This window comes from Sceloporus occidentalis, unplaced genomic scaffold, assembly GCF_023333645.1.
Source record: "Sceloporus occidentalis isolate IW3139 unplaced genomic scaffold, rSceOcc1.0.p SCAF_122, whole genome shotgun sequence".
In the NCBI taxonomy this organism is placed as follows: domain Eukaryota; kingdom Metazoa; phylum Chordata; class Lepidosauria; order Squamata; family Phrynosomatidae; genus Sceloporus; species Sceloporus occidentalis.
In genome coordinates this window covers 2,162,197-2,186,651 of record NW_028317102.1, presented here as the reverse complement: position 1 = coordinate 2,186,651, position 24,455 = coordinate 2,162,197, and the positions used below count along the sequence as shown (strand labels likewise).

Below are 24,455 nucleotides of genomic sequence, written 5' to 3'. Positions count from 1 at the left end.
GCTTGTGATGCAATCTCTTGTAAAACACCGAAATAATAATTAAAAAAAAGCGTTACAAAAAAACCCAGCCATAAATCAATTTGTATTCTTAACGCAATAATTTAACTTTTAAAGTAAAAATGCGATTACAAAATCCTACCCGGCTATCTGAAGCATCTACGCATTGCTGATGGGGGTTTAGCCCCTGGTTCTTTCGCAATATTCAGTGGCTACGCCTGCCACATTTACTGCATTAAAATCCGGAAGGATCCGTGTCTACATAGCCCCACATCGAGAACGTCCTAAATAACACCTTTTATGAGTCTGATCCCAGTACGTTGTAATAATTAGACTTGTGCATTCGTCTTCGGGCGAACATGGAAACGAACACGAAGAGTGCGTTTTCGTGTTCGTTCCGAAGACACGCCGAAGAGAAGACGGCGTCGGTAAAACGTAGGTGAAGACGAAGACTCACACCATGAAGATCTTCGTGATTGTCTTCGTCTTCGTCTACCATTCCCCCCCCCCCTTCTAACTTACCTTGTCTTCGCGGCATCGCGGCAGTTCCCGGAAGTGGAAATCCGCAGGTTCGTCGTCAGGGGTTACAGGGCAGTGCGAATGAGCCTATTGGTCGCCTACAGGGACCTCCTCTGGCATCAACCAATTGGTTGATGCCAGAGGAAGACCCTGCAGGTGACCAATAGGCTCACTCGCACGGTCTTTGTAACCCCTGACAGCGAACCTATGGATTTCCGCTCCCATTAACCCCTTCGATGCTGCGTTATCTAACACAGCATCGAAGGCGTTAACGGGAGCGGAAATCCATAGGTTAAAGGGCCGTGCAAGCGACCAATAGGCTCACTTGCACGGCCCCTTAACCCTTTAACATTAAACTAATTGAACAGGGAGGGAGACCAGTGGCATCGGCAGGGTAGGTTGCAGCATTGGGGTTTTAAAAGTCTGCACGAGCGACCAACAGAGTGGCTCGTGCAGACTTTTAAAACCCCAATGCTGCAACTTACCCGGCAGATCCCATTGGTCTCCCTGTTCTATTAGTTAATAAATGATTAATAAATTAATAAATGATAGAACAGGGAGACCAGCGGGATCTGCCGAACAATTACGGCACCAGTTTAACAGTCTGTACGAGCGACCCTATTGGTCGCCAGCAGGGGGCTCGTCTGCCATCAACCAATGGCAGATGAGCCCCCTGCTGACGACCAATAGAGTTGCTCATACGGACATTTAAACTCCTGGCGCCAGAGCGGCTTTAACCCCGTATTAACCCCTTAACCGGGGAAAACGAAGAAAACCCGAACACGAAGAATGTCCGCGAATAATCGCCCGAAGAGAAGACAGGACCAGGCGAATATTCGCGGAATACGAAGTTGTTTTTTTTTGCCGAAGACGAGCACGAAGACGAACACGAAGAGCCCCCTGGTGCCCAAGTCTAATAATAATAATAATTTATTTATAATAATCTTTATTATTATATATATATATTATTTATTATGATTTATTAATAAATAATTCGTAATAGAATATAATTCCTTATTCTTCTAAAGGTGTGTTTAGTAGCAGGTGATATCTTTTATTGGGTCATCATAAAGTCACATAAGCTTTTTTAGCCCTTGGGCATCTCAGAGATGGTGGTAGATATGTAGATCAGCCTCCCAGCAGAAGTGGTAGAGGCTTATGCAGTGAGGGGATTCAAACATGCATGGGATAGAAATACGGCTCCTGAATCTAAGACGAGACCAACGACTGATTAAGGTTTGAGTCTTTACAGCGGGAGAAACGGGCAACTAGACGGGGGCCGGATGGGTCTTAACTGACATCAAATTCTATTAACTCCATGTGAAGAAGAGACCTCTGAGGCCACTATGCTAATGCAACTATATACCCTTTTTAAACGGCATCAACATCAACAAAGTACTTTGTCTTCCTTTTTGTCGCCCTATTACAATATTTTAACAAACCCGATTTTGGTAAAAATGCAGTAAAAGTCGACGGGGCGCAGTTATGCGTCAAATTCCACGGAACAGATATTATGAAAGAACCAGAGGCTAAAGCGCTGAGAGCCGTCTGTAAATGTTTCAGATAGCTGGCTAGACTGATTTAATCCAAGATTTAACTGATGTACGTCTGAATCTTTAACACTTTACTGGCCAGTATCATATTTTACTATTTTGTGCTATTCTTAGGGAGGTATTTTTTTGTAACAGGCTCATACCTTCCATGGTTACCCTACCTACCGGTATATATATATATATATATATATATATGCAGTGTATATATATATATATATATATATATATATAAATAATAATTTTTTTTGTAATGTATCCATGTGAAATGAATAGGATGTACGTTCACTGCCACTAATTCCACCAAAAGTTTGCAACATTGTGTCATTATTATTTAGAGCACCGGTAATGTGTTTGGGGTCTTAAGTAACAAAAATGACATATTGTAGTATTTCCTATCATTAATTGTCTTTGCTGCAGCCTCGGCCATGGGGGTCTCGCAGTTCACCGAGCAGACATTTGGCCCATTACAATGCGCTACTAAATTAAAACTCCTTCGGTGACAAGTGACCCCAATGTGATCTCCGAATTACTTTTAGCTGCTGGATGAAGTGCTCTGTAGGGGTCACAAAGAAAGTGGCTTCCCTAATCTACTTAAGTCTGGTGTGTGACCCCCGGTGTCCCAGCTGTCCGGTACACTTCAAGACCTCAAAAGGGAAAGCAATCCCTTTAAATTCACTAGCATCATTTTTTTTGACTATATTTATTCTGTGATATAGATTCTTCGCACCTAGAGACAAGTTTAAATATAAATACAAAATTAATGAATATTTTTGTTTAACCCCTTAATGACACTCAAAATGCATTGTTTTCAATGGGTTTTGGGACCACCCAAAATAAGGGGTTTAAGAAATCCAGAGTTTTCTTTAACCCCTTAAGCATCAGAGCAATTTTCGTGTTCTTGCTATATCTTTCTTCAGTTGTTATTTGCACCTTTAGTGAACCCACACAAATAATATAGATTTTTTGTTTTCAGGACAAGTTGGTCTTTATGTTGAACCCACATTTATTCACAGTTTTATATGTATATAAACTATCCACAGCCACTATAAAAGTAGCAGGGATCGCGCACGGAAGTGATTGGAATCTGCTGTAGGCTGATTGCTTCGGTCACTGAGTGATCTACTACATCGCTGACTCTGTGTGTACATGTACGCCATTGGTCCTCTATGGACCCCTTTTCATGATGGACCTGATAGGCCACAAAGGGGTTAGTGTCCACCAGGTTTAAATGGTGATAGTTTACAATTTAGGTGTACCCCAAATGTGTATATGCTCCCCAATAATTATATCTTCCTCTTTAAAAGGCCATAGGCCATAACCCGCATAACCACTTGGCCTATGTAGCCATCTACGTTAAAATTCGGGTCACGGAATATAACATGAAAAGCTGTTTAAACATGGATATGATGAAACACGTTAAAACGTGTCGGCTAACACCTGTGTGTTAACATTAGTCCCCATTATTTGCAGTAAATAATTCAAAAGCTATAAATTCTAGCAATTTGGACCATCACTGGCCAATCGGGAAGAGGAAAATTCTTGCATGATGGGAATTATGAATTTTACTACGGAATATCATGGTGCTATATAAATCAATAAAGAATAATAATGGATGTATAGCTTACATGATGGCCATTATATAGAACATGCTGCTACTGAGTGGGCATCATAGGCGGCGTGTCTAATTACTCAGAATCTTGCGTCCGCGTAAACTGACATTTCCAATTGGCAGAACATGAGACTAATTAAAAAAAAATGCATTTGTTAAATGGAAAAAAAAAAGATGTTGGGAATTCTCAGCTGCATTCCCAGCCAAATACCACTTGAAAGCAACTGGGATTCATATAATCTTTAACTACATGGGAACAAACGTGTAGGTGGCGTTTCTTCTCTTGTCTTCACAAGCTGAGACTTCAGTTCCCATTGTTCTGCGCGTTCCCTGGTTTCCAAATCTTCGTGTTTATCTTTTTTTCATACGGTACAAATATGTTCTTAAAGGGGAAAAATATTTTTCTCCTTCACCATAACACCCAGTGCTGTATACAATAATAATCCCCAGATATGTATACAGTAATATACCCCCCAGCGCTGTATACAGTAATATACCCCCCAGCGCTGTATACAGTAATATAACCCCCCAGCGATGTATACAGTAATATAACCCCCCAGCGCTGTATACAGTAATAACCCCCAGCGCTGTATACAGTAATAACCCCCAGCGGTGTATACAGTAATATAACCCCCAGCGCTATATACAGTAATAACCCCCCCAGCACTGTATACAATAATATAACCCCCAGCGCTGTATACAGTAATAACACCCCAGCGCTGTATACAGTAATACCCCCCAGCACTGTATACAGTAATAACCCCCAGCGCTGTATACAGTAATATAACCCCCAGTGCTGTATACAGTAATATAACCCCCAGTGCTGTATACAGTAATATAACCCCCAGCACTGTATACAGTAATATAACCCCCCAGCACTGTATACAGTAATATAACCCCCCAGCACTGTATACAATAATAACCCCCAGCGCTGTATACAGTAATAATCCGCAGCGCTGTATACAGTAATATAACCCCCAGTGCTGTATACAGTAATATAACCCCCCAGCGCTGTATACAGTAATATAACCCCCAGTGCTGTATACAGTAATATAACCCCCAGCGCTGTATACAGTAATATAACCCCCGCGCTGTATACAGTAATATAACCCACCAGCACTGTATACAATAATATAACCCCCCAGCACTGTATACAGTAATATACCCCCCAGCGCTGTATACAGTAATATAACCCCCAGCGCTGTATACAGTAATAACCCCCCAGTGCTGTATACAGTAATATAACCCCAGTGCTGTATACAGTAATATAACCCCCAGCGCTGTATACAGTAATATAACCCCCAGCGCTGTATACAGTAATATAACCCCCAGAGCTGTATGCAGTAATATAACCCCCAGCGCTGTATAGAATAATAACCCCCAGCGCTGTATACAGTAATATAACCCCCAGCGCTCAGTCATTTCGGTCAGCAGTGATAAAAACCTGGTTTTATCTCAGTTGGTTCCAATAAAGCCAACTGAGACCTCACAAGAATACAGTGTTAAAAAATGTCAACAGATAACCAGAAATCCACTTAAACCTTATCTAGGATACCCAAGCCAAATACAGCATTTTGTAATTTATTATTTATTGTTTTACATAGCGCCATCATATTCCGCAGCGCTGTACAATGGGTAAACAGGACATAACAAGTAGTGCATAACAAAGCAAGTCGGGGTAAGGAGGGCCCTGCTCGAAGGAGCTTACAATCTATTTCCTGCTCGTCTCTCTCTGGTACTGAAAGGGTTAAGGGGCGCTTAAAGCGTGAACGCGGCCGAGTCATTTTAAAGCCTCCGTATTTATACCATCTGAGTAAACACTGGAGGGACAGTTGAGCCGGGCCTGGCACGGACAGCTCGATGCCAGGCATTCTGTCAAGTTACGCTCGATGAGAATGGACTGTAAGAACAGCCCAGGGTGGCTAAAGTGTTCCGAGCGTCGCCGGGCCACGTGATAATCCCACATCTTGGCCGCTGCTACCCCCCCCCCAGCTTGTCGTCTTTCCTCTGTTTTCCTTGGCTTGGCTCGTGTTTTGAGTATTCTAGCGACGGCGAGGAGATGGGGGATCCCATCCAGTCTGGACACACCTTCTGTTCTATAAGAAAAGCCAAAATAAATAGAGTTTGCGAGACACAGATGGGGAAAAAAATGCAACCGCAACAACAAGCAAACTCTAAACACCCCAGCATTGTGTTCCCGAGGGGGGGGGGGGTTATACACACAACACGACGAGCCGGCGAACTCCCTAACGTCTTACGGACACTGAATTGTATCCTCGACTGCAACCGGCCTGTGAAAACGAGTTTACATTCTCAACATTTATCTAAAACTAGATGAATTATATCCATAGTGGTGGAAAAGTGTAATAAACAGGCTTTTCTTGGCTCGGAATCATGGGTGTTGTGGCTGATGAGGCCGGTATGTGTTTCAGAGTGTCAGCTCTTAGGTGCCACGTTGTCCTTTTGTCTGATTCAGACAAATCTGCTTGAAACATGCTGGTTAAAAAAATATAATGTCAGGAACAAGTGAACAGAAATAATATTTTATTATTACAAAAAAAAATCACACATTAAAGGGAAACGTTTATTAGTTTTAAAAAGATAAATGAAAGAAAGTGTATAAATTTGGCACATGAGTATAAAATGCAATAAGCAAAAAGTGTACCCTTCACCTATACATTGTGTTAGCCAATTGGCTAGGAAATGTATAGGTAAAGAGTTATTTTATTGCCCCCCCCCATTCTAAGGGCATGAAACCGGCATAGAGATGAGAACTACAAATATGGCTGCCACAGCACGTGACCACGTGTAAAGTATCACGGAATAGAACAGAAGGCAATATGGGTCAGCGTGCATGCGCCGTACACACAGGCAACCATATTAAAAAAACATGGGAAAGGGTTACGTTTTAAGAGAAATTTCTATACAAACAATTTTACTAGCCCAATGTAAATATGTATACACTACTGTTCAAAATTTTGGGGTTTACTGAGTTGTTTTCATGGAAAACAAGGGAATTTCTTGCTGTAACATAATTACAAAACGGTTTCTAACCATCAATTAACCTTTTAAACTCAAACTTGGATCAGTGAACAAAAAGTGGCATTGGAACACAGGAGTGATGGGAGTGATAAAGGGCCATTGGAACACAGGAGTGATGGGAGTGATAAAGGGCCATTGGAACACAGGAGTGATGGGAGTGATAAAGGGCCGTTGGAACACAGGAGTGATGGGAGTGATAAAGGGCCGTTGGAACACAGGAGTGATGGGAGTGATAAAGGGCCTTTGGAACACAGGAGTGATGGGAGTGTTAAAGGGCCATTGGAACACAGGAGTGATGGGAGTGATAAAGGGCCATTGGAACACAGGAGTGATGGGAACGATAAAGGGCTGTTGGAACACAGGAGTGATGGGAGTGATAAAGGGCCATTGGAACACAGGAGTGATGGGAGTGATAAAGGGCCATTAGAACACAGGAGTGATGGGAGTGATAAAGGGCCATTGGAACACAGGGGTGATGGGAGTGATAAAGGGCCTCTGTACGCCTATGAAGAAATTCTATTAAAAATCAGCCATTTCCAACTACAATAATCATTTATAAAATTAACCCCGTCTGCGTTGGATTCCATATCCATTTTATGTTATTTTAATGGACTAAATTTTTCTTTCAAAACAAGGAAATTGCTGAGTGACCCCAAACTTTTGACACACACGTCTAACGTCAGAGGACCGCGTCATCCACACATTGTATGTATTTTAGAAAACGTGTATAACAAAGCAGCAAAAAACTGTAAATATCATACGCAGATGTGCTGAAACTTTCTCATGAAAGTGACGAATCTCCACGGGTTTGCAGTATCATTCGTTTTAATATAAAGGGGTCTGTTAGATAAATTGTGAGAATAGGACTGGGATGTTCATTTTTGTTTCATGCATAGAAAATATGGGTGTCCAAGCTGGGCCCTTCCACCTGTTGTCTAACATGAGAAATCCGTCGGGAACTCGCGTTTTGAGTGTCCGCTCAATGAAACCGGGGATTTATGGGACAGACCTTAATGAGATTTAACAAAGATATACGTTTCTCACGTCCCGTTAGCACATTGCTTGTCTGCAGACGATACCAAACTGCTCACAAGTGGTAAAATTTCCCTCTTCCCGGAAGTGCGTTTACAGAAACCTATCCATAGTCAGCCTGACGGAGTCATGTGATCTGCCGACCGGCTGGGCTGGTGCAACGCCTTGCAACACACAACACCAACCTGCCATTCTCAATAGCTGGAACCGAAAATCACTCCCCCAGCCCAAGAAGATATTTTTAGTCTCATGATCACCTCTTAATTTAAACATAAATGTAATGTGACTCTGCTAGCTTACTTCTAATGCAGTTGTATAGCTCCCAAGTGTCTGTGTTTGGGATGGACAGTCCCTCCTTTCTTGGAGCTCAGTTTGCTGGGTATGAGGGTATAACAGGGTTCTACAGCCCTAAATGCCCCGATAATGTGTACAGAAACAGCAGGGACTGACTTTATAAAGAGTGTAAATAAAAAGCCTTATTCTTCTCCTAAATGCCCCACTCAGTAACGTAAACGGTTATCAATAAACCACAATATCACATAAAAAGTCTCTGACCACGTCAGAAAAAAATGACAATGTTTGGCCATTTCAAAATGTTGGGAGCTATGCCAGTAAGTGACTTATGAAAAAAAATAATCAAAGATATAAAGCGGTCATTATATATTTTTAAATATAAATAAATATAATTATCTATCTATCTATCTATCTATCTATCTATATATCAAGTATATATATATAAACATTGTTTTCCATTCAGGCATATTAGCTACCCAGTTTGTATATGATTTACCGAGAAAAATATTACAAATATATATATATATATATATATTTATTTTAATATATTTACTTGAAAGAGGGGGGGGGAGTTTCATAAAAAAAACACGAATTGTTTTCCTTTCAGCCATAATGGCGACCTGGTGATAATTTCATCTGTATTTCCAAAGTCAAATTTATTATGCCAATTAAACAGGACTTAAAAACGAACAGTAAATATAAAGCCTTTAGACCAAAAGGACGTTTTGGAGACAGAAAAGTGGAAGTTGTCGGAAAATCAGACCAAGTCGGCCTATCTAGTCCGCCCGTTTTTTCCTGCGGCAATCAGATAAAATAAGTACGAGCCCCTGGTGATGCTGACATTACAGATCAAGATTTCAAGAAACAGATTGATTTAGATTTTTTCCGCGGCAAATCATACGTTGAGAACCTTGTTCCAGGTCTTCCGGTCATGTGATGTTTCATTAAATGGCTCTGAGGCTCCTCTAGTTGTATAATGTCGTTTTCTTTAGGAGTGAAAGGGTTATTAGACACTGCAGGTGCAGTATGTCACAGGTTCGGGAAGGGGTTAAGATGAGTTTTGCGTCACCATTAATTACCACGGGTCTTGGGGCGATTGCCAAACTCGAATTGCCGGTTTTCTTGGGGTCCGCGTGACATCGCGATAGGAAGATGGAAATAACCTTGGAATTGTACTTTTCACAACTAAAAGGGAGAGTTCTATGGGGAAAATGTACTGAGTATCTTTTTGTTTCTTATTTACTTTTTGGTTGCTTCTACACGTGACCTAAAGTTGGTCATCAGAAGACACTCAGGCACCAAAACCTCTCCATAATGCCTTCTTTATGACAGAAAAGACATTCTTCGGTGTCCCCGCACACTGATCATCTGGTTCCTTCCTGGTAGGATTGTAGGGGTCTCTGTAGGGGACACCGTCCCCTTAAGAATTGTATATTAAAGTAGTTTGTAAGTACGTTAATATGCATTTATTAACCCTGAAAGAAAAAAATAACTTACCTAAAGTAGAAGCTGCAGCTCCATAGCTGCCTCACACCACCTCCTCCATGGTTTAATGACTTGCGCCACTGATTGGCTGCATTTCAATCGGAGTGTCTTTACTGCATCGTGACCGGCGTTGGAGCTGCCCGGAGGAACATCTATCACATCCCAGGAGATCTGTCCCGCTGAATGCATCTCGGGTGCGATAAATATCTGGGGGTAGCCAACCGGGGCAAATGCTTATGGGGGATTCTGCAGTATCCTCCATGAACAGGCACCGCTGTGCTCTCATAACTATGAAAATGTATATGATGGCTGGAGTGTCCCTTTAACATGTGACATCACTGATGACACACAACTTAAAGTGACCTGGTGACTTTTTCTTCAGACAATCACTGCTGGTTACTGGAGAACATATGAACTTCTGAAGGTGCCGATGAGACCGATGAGACCTCTACCCAAAACAGAGAAATGCCACGCACGCAGTTCCTAAAGTGCTACCGATGTATACATAACGAAATAAAGAGATTTAGGCCAAGACATTTGATGTAAGTTATTTAAATAGTTAAAAAAAAACCGATCAATCACTCAGAATGATCTCCATTTTCCTCAAATATTTGGGACTTTTTGGAATATGAATTTGCTCAAACTGTAGCTTTTAACGAGGACTGCTCTCCGATATTAGCATAAAGAAGCCGATGTATTAAGAATACCTGTAGCTTGGGGATTTTGGTAAGGGGGATCTCATTTGGCCAATCGTAGGCAGAGACCACCACCTGGTTATGTTTCCCACTCAAGTATTGAAAAGAGAAGTCGCTTATTGATGGGAAAAACTCCCGTCGTCAATCTTGAAAGGAGAAAATTCTAAATAAACCTGGAATAAATACTAATGTATTTACCGAGCTTATTACAGAGAACACCAGAAAAACCAGATGAGCAAGGAGATCATCACGAGGCAGGAAAGCTGCCGGGAACGGCTCAGAAGTGTGAGTCTCGATTTGCGTTTACGTGATAATTTAATCATTTCTTATAAAGTGAACTCTGTCCACAAATCAATGAGTGGGAACGCAGCGGAATCAATAATCGCCATCGCAGAAGAGAAATTCTCATCCAAGCATTACGGAGTGATTTATTACACCAGGCTTTCTCCACTACATGAACATCTTCTATCCTCATTTCATCTTTGCTACATAATCACCCATGTCAACCATACAGCTTTATACCCCTTCCTCCCTCCCCATATCCATTTTTGCCAGCTCCCCCCCCATCGCTGAGTCCTGAGCCCTCCCAACTCACCCCTCCATTCGCCTGTCCCATTACATCACCTTCGCCTGAACTTCACCACCCTTCTTGACCTTTTCCAACCCACCTCTTTACTTGTTCCGCTCTCCTCTGACCCTTCTAACGGGTTTTCCTTTCCATTCCTTTTCCCTCTTTCCCCATCTTTAGTTCAGCTTCCCCTCTATACACCTTTGGCTGGCTTGAATTTCCTTCTGCTGGACCATACCATTATGCTAATTAACGTGACCAAACGTCACCAAGCCATCTGAACCCTCTGCACATACTGTTTGCATAAATATAAACCCGACGTGGCCTGAAGAATAGACCTAGACAGTCTTGTAGGCTTGCAAAATATTATACTATATATATTATATTAAACTTGCCCTTTTTGTTTCTACAGCTAATACGGAACATCTATACCTTTATAGAAATATACCTGGAAACGCCCCATGTGGTGGTACTTCGTTCCAAGCCGTTAAGATGACAAGTGACCTGGACTCTTCCCTTTGGTAAGTTGACCTTGTCTGAGTTACAATGTGTCGAGGAAAGACCTGATGATGGCTTATGACATTGTTCCCAGCTGTGACCGGAGTTCCTGGCAGCTACGGGGCTGGGTTTCTCATAAAGGACACTCGCCATTTGTATGGACAAGGACGGCGGCTCCGGTTGTATTTGATCCTGGGATGTCATTTCGGGACTGGCCAAGTTTACAGTGGCATATTTTTCCACAATGGTACAAATAACTGAGTTCTTATATGTGACGGTGGCCACCACCAGCTGGCTATTAACGGCCATGAGATTCACAATACACCATTAGGCACTTATTTCCTTTTGGTCTAATTTCCTCCAGATCGCGAGCTGCAGAGTCGGGACCGTGGCTTCCTCCTGTTGCTATGTTTGTAACAATTTCCTATTGAAAAGTACTCTGCCACTTGTTTGCGCTTTGAGAACAATACATAATTATAATACAATAAGGACACAAAGTTAACAGGGATGTACTTTACTTGAGCTAATGTTACGAAGATACTCTGCATCCACGTGATGTTATAAATTTAGGCTACAAACTTGCACATCAAATCTGTAAATATGAAAGATCCGGTACATACTTAAAAATAACTGCAAAAATGATAATATAAAAAAATAAGTAGTTTTTTTTTGTATTTTAATATTTTTAAATATTCACAAATGGTAAACACGTTGTAAGCTCTTTTGTTCTGGCCCCCCCCCAACCTTTTGTTTCTGAATAGTTATATGATGCACTGCTTGTTATGTCCCGTCTACCCATTGTACAGCGCTGCGGAGTATGATGGTGCCATAGAAATCAATACATCGAGATGTTAAATCTTTACTGGGAGGGCTGTTACCACTTCGTACTCTTTTTGCATCCCTATTTCCCGATCAGCGTGGCGCAGGGACATAGACAGGGCCCCTAAAAAAGGCAGCTTTTGTAATGGTTGGCTTTGTCATGCGAGTTGTGATCTCTGATTGGTCCTTATCACAGCGATCTCTCGAGCAGTGGATCGACCAATAGGTAGCCCTCTCCCTCTATGCCTGGACCTGATGATGGCCGTCACACGTTCAGAGGTAAGCATTGTCACAATAGTGCTTAAGGATCATCTTTCCCAACACGCCATTTAATATTGGGGTTTGCCCCCTCCTAAAACCTGACCCCCCCTGGGAGAATTCGTTTTAGCTCTATTGATTGACTGCTCTTCTATGATGGAGCTGTGTCTCTCGACAGCTTTAAAAGGCAGAGCGACAAGAAAAGAGGTGATCTCAGGACAGGTGAATGGATAATTAAAGCTAAATAAAGCACACGGAAAATGTCAATTTGGCCCCCAAATCTAGATATACCGCGTCCTCTACTTACTGGAAGAACGCCGACTGGAACAAGCGGCTATTACTTAAAACAAGAGGGTCAGGGGCTTAGATGGAATGTATGGAAGTTTTACTTTATCGAAAGGGTGGTAGATTAACGGAACAGCCTCCCATCAGAAGTGTTAGAGGCTAATACAGTGAGCAAACTAATCAAGACGTAAACATATTTTATAGGCAGAGAACAAATGCTTTGTTTCAATTTCAAAACTTTGGACATTCTAGTACAACAAAGTGCAAGAGGGAACTAGGTAATAAAACCAAAGGCCATATTGTGACAACAAAGGGACAGAGGCTTATGTGTTACACGGATTTCTTCACTAAGAGGGTGGGTGGTAAGTGGAGCAGCCATCCAGCAGAAGGGGTAGGCTGTCCATAAAACAAAGGATATGGACCAGGAAAGGTTTCACATCTTACAGCAGGAAAGGGAAAGAATACAGGGCCCCTAATTAAAAATACACTTTATCATCCTGAAAATAATGGAAACCTTATTTCTTATCCCCCCCCCCAATTAATTTACTTGTTGATACATGGTTTTACGGCGTGTGTGTGGGGGGGGGGGAATCTGTCCGCAGATTAGTCTGGCTACTAATACACTACCTGTTTTCCTTCTACTTATCCGCCATTAATGGACCCTATAGATGGTCAGACACCTGTCACGGGGATCGCTAGGTTTCAGTCCACTTTGGTTAAAAAAAAAATGCTACAGTTTTGGAAACCAGCAAGAAAATATAAATATTATAAAAGTGATCATTACGAGTTATTTCCGCATATTCTGAAGCCAGCGGAACCGTCTCATGTTTCTCGCTTGTACTGTAGCTTTAAGGCTGTCCAGGGCTGAATCATGCGCTCCCTGCGTCTTGGAGCTCTCCCCGGCCCTTCACCCTACCCCCCCCCCCCCCCGCAACTCCCCCACCTTCCGCTGCGCAGAGAACCTCCTTCGCCATCCTGCAAAATCATTCCCTGGTTGTTGGCCGGCGGTACCCTTCGGTAACAGAGATGTGGGCGATCGAAATGCCAGGCGTGGGGAGGTGTGACTGTGACATTTCATGAAATCATTGGTGGAACCGCATCAGCATATCGGGCTAAAGATTACTCGGGACGTGAGCGCAGGGGGGCAACTTTATCAAACGCGGGAACGGTAACCTAAATATCGAGCGAGCCTCCAACATCTACGTGCTAAATACTACGCGCCCGGTAACACTGAAGCGGGCTAGAACTCGCCCTCGACTTAGAACGTTCACAAATGTCTCTATATTTCACAAAGCTTTAAGGGGTCATAATAAAGGGGGCAATTTGGGGGGAAATCTCATGAATACGATTCCACCGGATGTGCCAGGAGGTCTAACTAATGTCATGAAAGAGCCTGGCAAGTGTTCTGAGTGATAACACTTTAAACATTTTAGTGAATATCCCAAGATGAAGGACAGTCCTTGATGAATTAGCCCCGATATCTTACTGCCGGGTTAAACGAAAAGGTAATTTCCAAACACAGGCAATTTGTAAGCAATAAGAAGAATAATTCCGCAGCCAATCAGGAATTTGAGGTATTTTCCGAGTCTTCGTTGAGTGAAGTGGAAAAGAATTGAAATCAACACCTGCAGAATAGACTGAACACCTCCGTGAAACCCTCTCTGCTCGTGTCTTAGTTGGAGAAATTAATCCATAGAGATCAAAGCCAATTAAAATCAAAACCATAATGAGCATTTAGTAATTACACGAGTGTCTAAAGGAACAGGTGGCTCTGCCACAGAAGCAGCTCATAAGAGCCCCTGTGGTGATTTAAAGGGCACCATCCAAAGAGGGTATGACACGCCTTTATCCTAATGCCCCGCCCACTACAAGGTTAATGCTTCAATTTGAGCCAAATATAATCTATTTTGACCTCAAAAGATCTACCCTCCACCCTGACCTTCTTTCCACTATGGCCAGCCAGACACTTGAGGCTGTTAGTGGACACTAACTGGAAGACGAGGGGTTAACACAATGATTATGGTCGCAGAGTCAGTGCCATAGGCTTAGAAGATTAAACACATGGGGAGATTGCATGGAGGATTCCAAAGTGCAGATGCCTTTAGATTATATCAGCAGGGCTACAATAATCTAATGTTGGTTACAAAGGGTATTAACTCATAAAACTGCCCCGTTAGCTTTGACATGGAAATCAAGTCAACAATTTCCCAAACAGGCGTGCTCCTGATTCATTTACCGTCCATATGAAATCATATACCGTGTTACAGAATGCACGATGAGACAATAACAATGCCGGTCAAACACAATTAAAAAGACAAAAGGCATTGATGGCCGAAGTACAGAAGGGACGTTTATCTCAAAGAAGGAGAAATGTTAGCGCAAGAGGCCACAATCTAAAACGAGAGGTTCAGAGGCTTAGATGAAATGGAAGGAAGTTTTACTTTACTGAGAGATAAGTGGAACAGCCTCCCAGCAGAAGTGGTAGAGGGTAATACAGTGAGAGGATGTAAACATGTATGGGATAGACATACTGCTCCTAAGAAGAGACCAACGACTGATTAAGGTTTCAGTCTTTACAGCAGGAGAAACGGGCGACTAGACGGGGGCCGGATGGGGCCAATCTGCCAGCAGATTCTATGTTCTTCCTCTGATTCCTCCCCACCATGAAGAAAAGACGACAATAATTGTTTCAATACTTAGTCTTTTGTAAAACTATAGATGAAAACAACAATTAATAGCATTGTGTGGCTTTAAAAAAAACCTTACGTTTATATTTTAAATTGAATTGTGATGTTCTGGGTGTGTAAAGAATGACTGATTGTTACATATACCAAGCACTTAAATAGTTAAAGTGTGTTAGTGGACTTTATAATGTCAGGCGGGCCCCTCCTGGGGGCGGAGCTCCACACAGCCCACACACAAAATATGGACATTATCTCAGTTTCTCCCAGGACTGGATACAATGCCTGTCAATCACAGAGAAGCCGGTACACGCCCTGTAATCCAACACAACAAGATCACGTTCCCACCCCATCTCATTAACTCTTTCCCAACACAACCGCCCCTTCCACCACAGCCTGAAGGGTGCAAGGATACTGTATCACTAACCGTGTAAACAAGCGGGCTACATAACAACAGACACAATACGCACAATAAACAAACCGGATACAAAAAGATACAAATTGTTTTTATTTTAGGTTTTTTGCTCTAGTTTTGAAGAAGATAGAACTTTTGAGAATATTTTTTCTTTATCTTTAGTCTTCAATCTCCCAGAGATTATAAAAACACACACCAGCTGTTATTATTTACTGATTCATATATAGCGCCAGCATATTCTGCAGTGCAGTACAATGGGTAAACAGGAGGTAACAAGTAGTTCATAACAATTTAAAGACACACAAACTACTGATCAAATGTTCTTGTTTTTGATTAAAATAACATTAAAATGGATCAGAAATCGGAGTTAATGCTGTAAATGACTATTGTAGCTGGAAAGGGCTGATTTTTAATGGAATCTACAGAGGCCTTTTATCACTCCCATCACTCCTGTGTTCCAATGGCCCTTTATCACTCCCATCACTCCTGTGTTCCAATGGCCCTTTATCACTCCCATCACTCCTGTGTTCCAATGGCCCTTTATCACTCCCATCACTCCTGTGTTCCAATGCCACGTTGAGTTCACTGATCCAAGTTTAAGTTTAAAAGGCTAATTGATGATTAGAAACCCCTTTTACAATTATTGTTACAGCCAAAAATGTCCTGGTTTCCCATAAAAAACCGTTCAGTGACCCCAAACTTTTGAACCGTGGTGTATATTGTCATTTTCTCTTCTTTACCGCCCCATCCCCCAGCCGGTGTCCCCAGTTTGGTCTCTCGATATCATAAAACCGATACTTTTTCGCAATAAGGGACAGCGGTTTTAGTGATATGGGAAACAGCTGCGGAATACAGTCCCACGCAGACCATTTAAATGCCAGATGGGCACTCGGTCCCCGCAGAAAGGGCTTAATGTTAATGTGGGAATCCGAATATGGAAACATACAATTATCCAAATACTTTTTTTTAATTAAATGTATTTCCAGTAACTCCAATAATAGGCTACCCCCATCGCCACCAGCACTGTAAAGGTTAAAAAGAATCCTTTTGTTTTCATGGTAAATCAGTTGAATTGAAACAGTAACAAATCCTTAAAAGAAGGTTCGTTGTCTGGATTGCTTTAAATATTTACAGTACGGAGAAGGGAAGTTCTGCTTTATCTCCATAGGACATGCTTCGCTTCGCTTTACAAAACACAAGAGTTCAGTAGGGGTTTCCTTGTTCCGCCCCCAGGAACCTGGCCCTAAATCCCCCCCCCCCCCGGCTCAATAGTCTGTCTGACCCCGATTCCCAGTTCTGGAAAATGTTTAACCCTAAAACCTCCTTTGTATCCACACAGGACTTTAATCATTTAATAAACCACCCATTGCTGCCTGCCTTTTACCCTAAAACTGGATGAATTACCCCTCTATTTAAGCTCCCCCAATGCCCAACTACACCAATGCCCAATTACCCCTGACCAATGCCCAACTACCCCTGCCCCCTACATGTTGTACCTACAAAAAAACAAGCAGTCAGGCTGAGTATAGACTGGAATCTATTCAATTTAACCCCTTCAGCAGCAGATTGGCACCCAGCAATTAGTGGGTTAGCCTTTGGCACGCCAAGCTTCTTTTTAACCCTTTCAATGGCAGGGATGGCTCATGCAGCTCAGTTAAAGGGAGACTGCTAGATTGTAAGCTTTTTGGAAGTATTTTGGCTGTCCCCTATTGTAACAGCGCTACGGAATCTGCTGGCGCTATACCGATAGGGGACAGCATTTAAGACCGGTTTAAAAACACACAGGTAAATAATACTGAGCTGCTGCAGATCCTCTTTATAAGCATTAGCATGGCTTCAGTTGCAAAGAGGCGCAGCAGCAGCTGAAATCATACAGCGAGGTGCTGCAGCATCTCAGGTCTTTTGAAGCAGTTACTCTTGCAAGGAGGTTCGGCAGCATCTTAGGTTGAGCAGGGTGGGAGCTGTAATCCACAGCAGCTAGGATATCACAGCTTTCCTGAGGACATCTTAAACACCCTTACAAAGAGGTTCAGGAGCAGCTGAGGTCTTTTTGGCACTGTGAATAACACTATGACCATGATTGCTGGCTCGGCATGCTTGGAGTTGCAATCCACACCAATCGAGATGCCATTCAGATAGACTTCACAAGAGGATCAGCAGTAGCTGCTGTGGTCCCTGAAGCTGTCCTTTAACGCAGGAAGTCAGTTTTCAGTGCTGGCTGAGCAACATGGGAGCTGCAATCCCTCGTTGACCGACTTTGCCCTTCCCTGATACCCTCACTAACCTCAGAGAGAAGTTCATCAGCAGCTGAGGTCCGTTTGAGTTGCCCGAAAGCGACTGTAAATCTCGCAAAGTTGAAGTAAACAGAAAATGCCGGATAATGACGGCTAATCTCGCAAAGATGTTCAGCAGCAGCTGCAGTCTACTAAAGACGTTAGAGTGGCAGCTATGAATGAAGAGGCTAAGCAGCAGCTGAGGTCTCATAGAGACGACTGACAGGGACAGCTAATCCTGCAAAGAGGATCAGAAGCAGCTGAGGCCCACTGAAAAAGTCAGTGACAGGCAGTGATTGGGAAGATGTTCAGCAGTAGCTGAGGTCTAAGTGACGTTTTAATACAGCTAGGCCCGCACTAATGCCCCTGCCTGCCTGGGGCGCAGCAGCCACATGTCATATCGGAAAGCTACTGTACAAACGCCCCCGTTCCCCCGCCACACTAAAACTACCCCCTTGCCCTAGTCCCTCGGGAGACCCCCCTCGAGACCGTAGTGCGGGGTGCAGGTGGCGGGAAAGCCAGCCCTTCGCGGGAACCCACATCAAAAACACGTCCCGGCGAGCAAAGCGGGGAGCGACACCCCCAGCGGCAATACGTCAGCCCACAATACACCGCGCGCTGTGACCAACATTACCTCATCCCGACAACCTCCGCGGCAGTCAGAAATTTCTAGTGCGGTCTCCATGGCGACCGAGGCTCATTTGCAAATCTGATCACGCCCGCCACAGCATCCGCCAATAAGCAGCGTTGGGGGTGACATCATGTCTATTTTTAGTGGGTGAGAGCTCGCTGATAAGTGTTAGCTGCACGCTGGCCGGAGCACAGTGCTACTGAGCGGGGCTCCCGGGGACACGTACTCTGACAGCCGCTCCCCACGCAGCTCACACACCCGGAGGACAAAGTAAGAGCTGAGGCAAGTGCAGTGGGGACAGGGGCAAGTGGCAAAAAGGAGAGGAGAGAAGTGAGCGAAGTAAAGAGAAGGGCAGAAAAAGTTGCGAGAGGGGCAGGCAAGTGGGCAGAAGGGGCAGTTTGTGATTTCATGGAAGGTGTAGAGGGAGAATTTAACACGTGAAGGAGTTTAGAGTGACAGTTTGACAGAACAGCTGTAAATGAGAGTTTGGGGTGCGAAGGAGATGCCATAGAGAGAGAGAGAGAACAAGAAGGAGGAAGGGCAAATTAAGTTAGTAAGGGTAGATAGACGGAAGAGGGGCAGATAGCGTATAGTTGACCAAGGAGAGCAGAACACTCAAAAAAGTTTGCTAGAGGAATAGCTGGCCGGAGAGGGGTAGAAGTGTCGTAGGGTTTCAGAAGTTTCCCTGTTTACTGGCCGGAGAGGGGTAGAAGTGTCATACGGTGTCAGTTATTAACCCATTTGTCCCCCTTCTGCAGAAGTACCCTGTGGACCGGACTCGCCGCAGGAAGAATCCGTTTCCCGGGGACTTGCTGTCTGTTCTATGACTGCAAAGATGGAAACGACATTCTACGACGATGCTCTGAGCGCTGCTTTTATCCAGCCCGAAGCCGCCGGCTACGGATACAACCCCAAGGTCCTAAAGCAGAGCATGACCCTGAACCTGGCCGACCCTTCAAGCACGATAAAGCCTCACCTGAGGAACAAGGCTGCCGACCTCCTCACCTCTCCAGATGTTGGACTTCTCAAACTTGCCTCTCCCGAGTTGGAAAGGCTCATTATCCAGTCCAGCAATGGGATGATCACCACAACACCGACACCGACCCAGTTCCTGTGCCCCAAAAATGTCACCGACGAGCAGGAGGGCTTCGCGGAGGGATTTGTAAGGGCGCTAGCCGAGCTGCACAACCAGAACACTTTGCCGAACGTGACCTCGGCCCCTCAGCCTACCAGTACGGGACTCGCACCTGTTTCTTCCGTAGCTGGGAGCACTGGATTCAACAGCACTTTGCACAGTGAGCCTCCGGTATATGCCAACCTGAACAATTTTAACCCAACCACCACTACCATCAACGCCACCCCTGCCTTCAGCAGCAATACCCTGGGCTTTGGTCCTCAGCATCACAGCACCCCACCGATTTCAGTGCAGCACCCCAGACTCCAGGCTCTGAAGGAAGAGCCCCAGACTGTCCCTGAAATGCCAGGGGAGACCCCACCGCTGTCACCCATTGACATGGAGTCCCAGGAGAGGATTAAAGCAGAACGGAAACGCATGAGGAATAGGATTGCTGCCTCCAAGTGCAGGAAAAGGAAGCTAGAAAGGATTGCTCGATTGGAAGACAAGGTGAAAACACTTAAATCCCAAAACTCTGAACTGGCGTCCACGGCCAACATGCTCCGAGAGCAGGTCGCCCAGCTGAAGCAGAAAGTTATGAATCACGTGAACAGTGGATGTCAGTTAATGTTAACGCAACAGTTGCAAACATTCTGAAAGGACTCCGAGAGGAGATCGGCCAACGATATGGTTTGTTTGTTTTTTTTTTTTTGGAAAGAAATAAGTTTCAGGTTGAAACTTCTGCTTGGAAGCGAGAGAGGCTTTGAGACCAGACTGTGTCGAACCGAGATTGTGCGCCGAGTCTGACGAAGCCTACGGTTAAAGCCAAGTGGCCAAGAGAAAGCACTTGACATGTGCTGTTCCTGTTCCGAGACATCCGACCTGCGTTTAGCATCGACCAAGACATGCATGGACCTAACATTCGATGATCATTCAGTATTAAGATTAAAAAGGTTAAAAACGGCTCTAGAGACTAGATCGTTTCTGTAGTTCTCTTGAAAAGGGAGGGGCAGCGGGAGGGAGGCACTTTGGGACTTTGAAAAAAAAATTCATGACAACTCTGCCTGCCTTCTTCTTAACTGTGTATGTGTAAATAAGATTTTTGTTTTGTTCTGTTTTTTATTTTTTATTTTATGAAAGCTGAATTTATGTCGGGGAAAAAAAAACAACAGCTTCCAGTCTTTGTAATTTATTGTATGTTTGGGTTTATCGACCCTTTTTTTGTTTGTTTTGTAAATAAGAGGATCTTCAGTTTACCATTTGTAATAAAGTATATAATTTTTCTATGTTTGTTTCGGAGGATAATTCCAGAATTTCAAATATATTTAAGAAATAAAAGATTTGAAAATTTTAGAATTTTTTTTTTTATTTATATTTTTTTTACATTGCAATAAACATGCATGATAAACTATTTCTCGTGTACTTGTTTTTCCTTTGTTACTAATAGACAATATCTTTTTTTATATATATAAATGTTGTAATGGACTAATATTTATTTATCATATATATATATTATATATTTAATATATATTTTATATATATATATATTTATATATTTTAGATTTATTATATATATACCGGTATATATTTTATATATATATTTCAGTAGACTATATTAAGTTCCGCAGTGTCCAGTGTCTCCTGGGATATTTTGAGTATTCTGTTGGAGCTGGGTGTTCATACTTTGTATCCGCTGCCTACAATTTTTTTTATTACCCTAAACGATTACAATTTAAAGAGTGTGTTAATATGATACGTTCTTTTAAATAGAATTCCTTACTTAGTTCTATATGGTCGGGATCAGGTATCGGTGTAACATCTTTCACGAACAATAAAATTAACGTGATTCGTAGCACACTGCGGCATGGGGGATGGGAGGCTATCGTATGCCAAGAGTGTAACGTGAGTCAATAGATGTCGGTTCCTTTAAAGCAGATCTGTCATTAAGCCTAGTAATTATTTACTGATTAAAGTCAGCAATATTTATGTACTAAATCTGAACTTTTTCTTCTCAAAACATGAATGATAATTCTCCCCTCTTTATCTCTCCCCTATTGTTAAGTTGCTGATTGTTGTTGATTGGTTCTGGGTGCCCTTGAAGTTGGGATAGGAAGGTAAGGGAGAGAGCTTCAGGATGATGAAGTGATCAGATAATTCCGATTCCATAAAGAAAAATGAGTCACAAACAGCAACTAGGTTTAGTTCATACATTTAGTTTTGATTAAAGGCAGCAACAGGTCCTCTTTAGGCGAGTCCGATTATGTTGGGGGGGATGCTAGGGTGCTCAACAAAAGGGTTAAAGATGCGGGGTAAAAAGGGATTTTCCTAAACACAGAGTCAAGGGGATTATTCTTAGAAATGTAGCAACTTAACACCGTTATTTCTGAGTGTTTTTACAGTATGTTAATAGAGTCCATTATTTAAGGGGTTAAGCCTTATATATGCAAGTCACCAAATGGCTCAGTTGCTTTAAGTTCCGGAGCTCAGGCCGTCTCTGTTATACATTAAGTAGTCAAAATATGAACATTAGCTCCACTTTTTGCATACTGGTAGTTTGTCCAAATTGTGTGAGATGCACTACTTGTTATTATCATTATTATTTATTGTTTTATATAGCACCATCAAATCCTGTAGCGCTGTACAATGGGTTATGTCCTGTTTACCCATCGTACAGAGCTGTGGAATATGATGGTGCTATATTAATCAATCAGCTATAGTAATAATATCTATTAAAGGGTTAAATGATCCCAGCGTGTACAGTAAGCCAAAGGCAAACCACACATGGAGTAGGTTTGAGCGTTTCAAGTCACAGATATCATTGCTTTATGCTGGACCATCCCTGGCAAAGGATTTCCCGCCCTGCACAATGCATAATTAAATCAGCTGACTTTCAAGAAATCATGTACTTGATGCGTTCCTAAAACTTGCCTCCCTTGCAACTATCACATGCGATGAAAGATTTCCGGGTCCTAGAGTTTTATTACCTAAGGTACGAGTTGCAGCGAGTTCTATTTTATCTCATAAACTTCTTTATGCAAATCAACAGCCGACCTCAGCGAGTTTTTACTGTGAGAAGCTTAGTTGGTTCTTCACAATGTAAAGAAATAAGTGAAGTCCCACAGTGCTGTATACATTAATAACCCCACCAAAAACTTACCCAGCACCACCGACTAAATCATTGTCCTAGTAGTATTGATTATTATTTATTATTATTATTGTTATTAGTTGTGGCTACCTGTAACACATCGAGCCGAGGAGTCTTTTATCTTCAATCCTTTTTTAATGTAAAAATGAGACTAATTTTGGGAAACGGGATACAACAAAAAGCAAAAAATGGAAGTAATAATGACGCTTTTCTTAGAAGCAAAGCATGATGGGAAAGCAATTGTACTACTTTAGCAAATAGAAGAAAACGCATATATTTACTGCATAAGTGGCAGCTGACATGAACACTGATGCTAAAGTTTAAGATGTTACTACAGAACAAGAATGCTTCTTAAATGTAAACTGGAACCGTATCAGTACATGGAAAGTATTATCCAGCACACAAGTGTTAAAATATATGTATATATGTGTGTGTGTATATGTGTGTATATATTTATATATGTGTATATAAGTGTGTACATGTATCACGTATATATGTGTGTATAAGTGTGCGTATATATGTGTGTATATATATGTGTAAGTGTGTGTGTGTGTATAAGCGTGCGTGTGTGCGCGCATATATATGTGTGTGCGTGTGCGTATATATGTGTGCGTGTGTATAAGTGTGTGTATATATATATGTGTAAGTGTGTGTGTGTGTGCGCGTATATATGTGTGTGCGCTCGTATATATGTGTGTGCGTGTACGTGTACGTGTGCGTGTGCGTGTGCGTGTGCGTGTGCGTATGCGTGTGTGTGTGTGTATATGTCTGCTTCTTCCCGGTATCAGCCCCGTTAACCAGGCCTTCCAGAATGCATCTTGGGTAAACTACCTCGGCTTTAAGGCCAAAGATTATTTCTTCCCTATCCCAAAAAGTTAGTATATGAAATAATAATAATTTAAATAATAATTTAATTTTATTTTTCTGAACTCTATTGTTGCCTCATCTTGCTCAGCCACATATTTGAAAGGGTTAACAGCGTGATCAGACAAGCCATTATCAAACAAATCATTTTATTGAAATTTTTAAAAAGTTTATAATAAAAATAATAATAATAGTAGTAGTGATATTTACAATAAATTGTGTTATTTTGGCTTGAGAATTGTAGTCTTTAGCCATGTTTGAGAGGTTTTAGGTGCATTGTCGTGGCTGGGAGGATCCTTAACATTGTTTAACAATATTAATCAGTGACATCATCAGAGGAGGATGTTCTCTTCCTTCTGACCATATAAGGAAAACCAAAAAAAATTATTTCCCGTTCAAATGGGTGGAACTTTATTTAAAATAACTGAGATACATTGTTGCACATTCACTAAAATATTTTGTTTATAACATATAGCCATGGAAACCATGAAAGAATACTAACAGAAAAGGGCTATTTTTATTTACAATTTGAGCAAATTTACTAAGTAAATGGTAAATTATATATTGGGAATTAATAAAAGAAGGTGCCAATACCGTAATTTTGCTCCTAAATGTTTTTTTTTAAGCTTTTTGTTTTTTTCTTTTTTTAATCTTTCCTTTTGCTATTCTTTACATTTT

General features: G+C 42.2%; 1 protein-coding gene across 1 annotated transcript; it reads left to right on the top strand.

The window, feature by feature from the left end:
- Positions 1 to 19,477: 19,477 nt before the first annotated feature.
- Positions 19,478 to 20,425, top strand: LOC149282152 (transcription factor Jun-like). The gene has a single exon (XM_089498570.1). The coding sequence runs from the start codon at positions 19,478 to 19,480 to the stop codon at positions 20,423 to 20,425; it is 948 nt and encodes a 315-aa protein (XP_089354696.1).
- The last annotated feature ends 4,030 nt before the right edge of the window (positions 20,426 to 24,455 follow it).

Bases quoted from the DNA above. Each gene is read 5' to 3' on its own strand.
- LOC149282152 (XM_089498570.1), top strand. From the start codon at position 19,478: ATGACTGCAAAGATGGAAACGACATTCTACGACGATGCTCTGAGCGCT.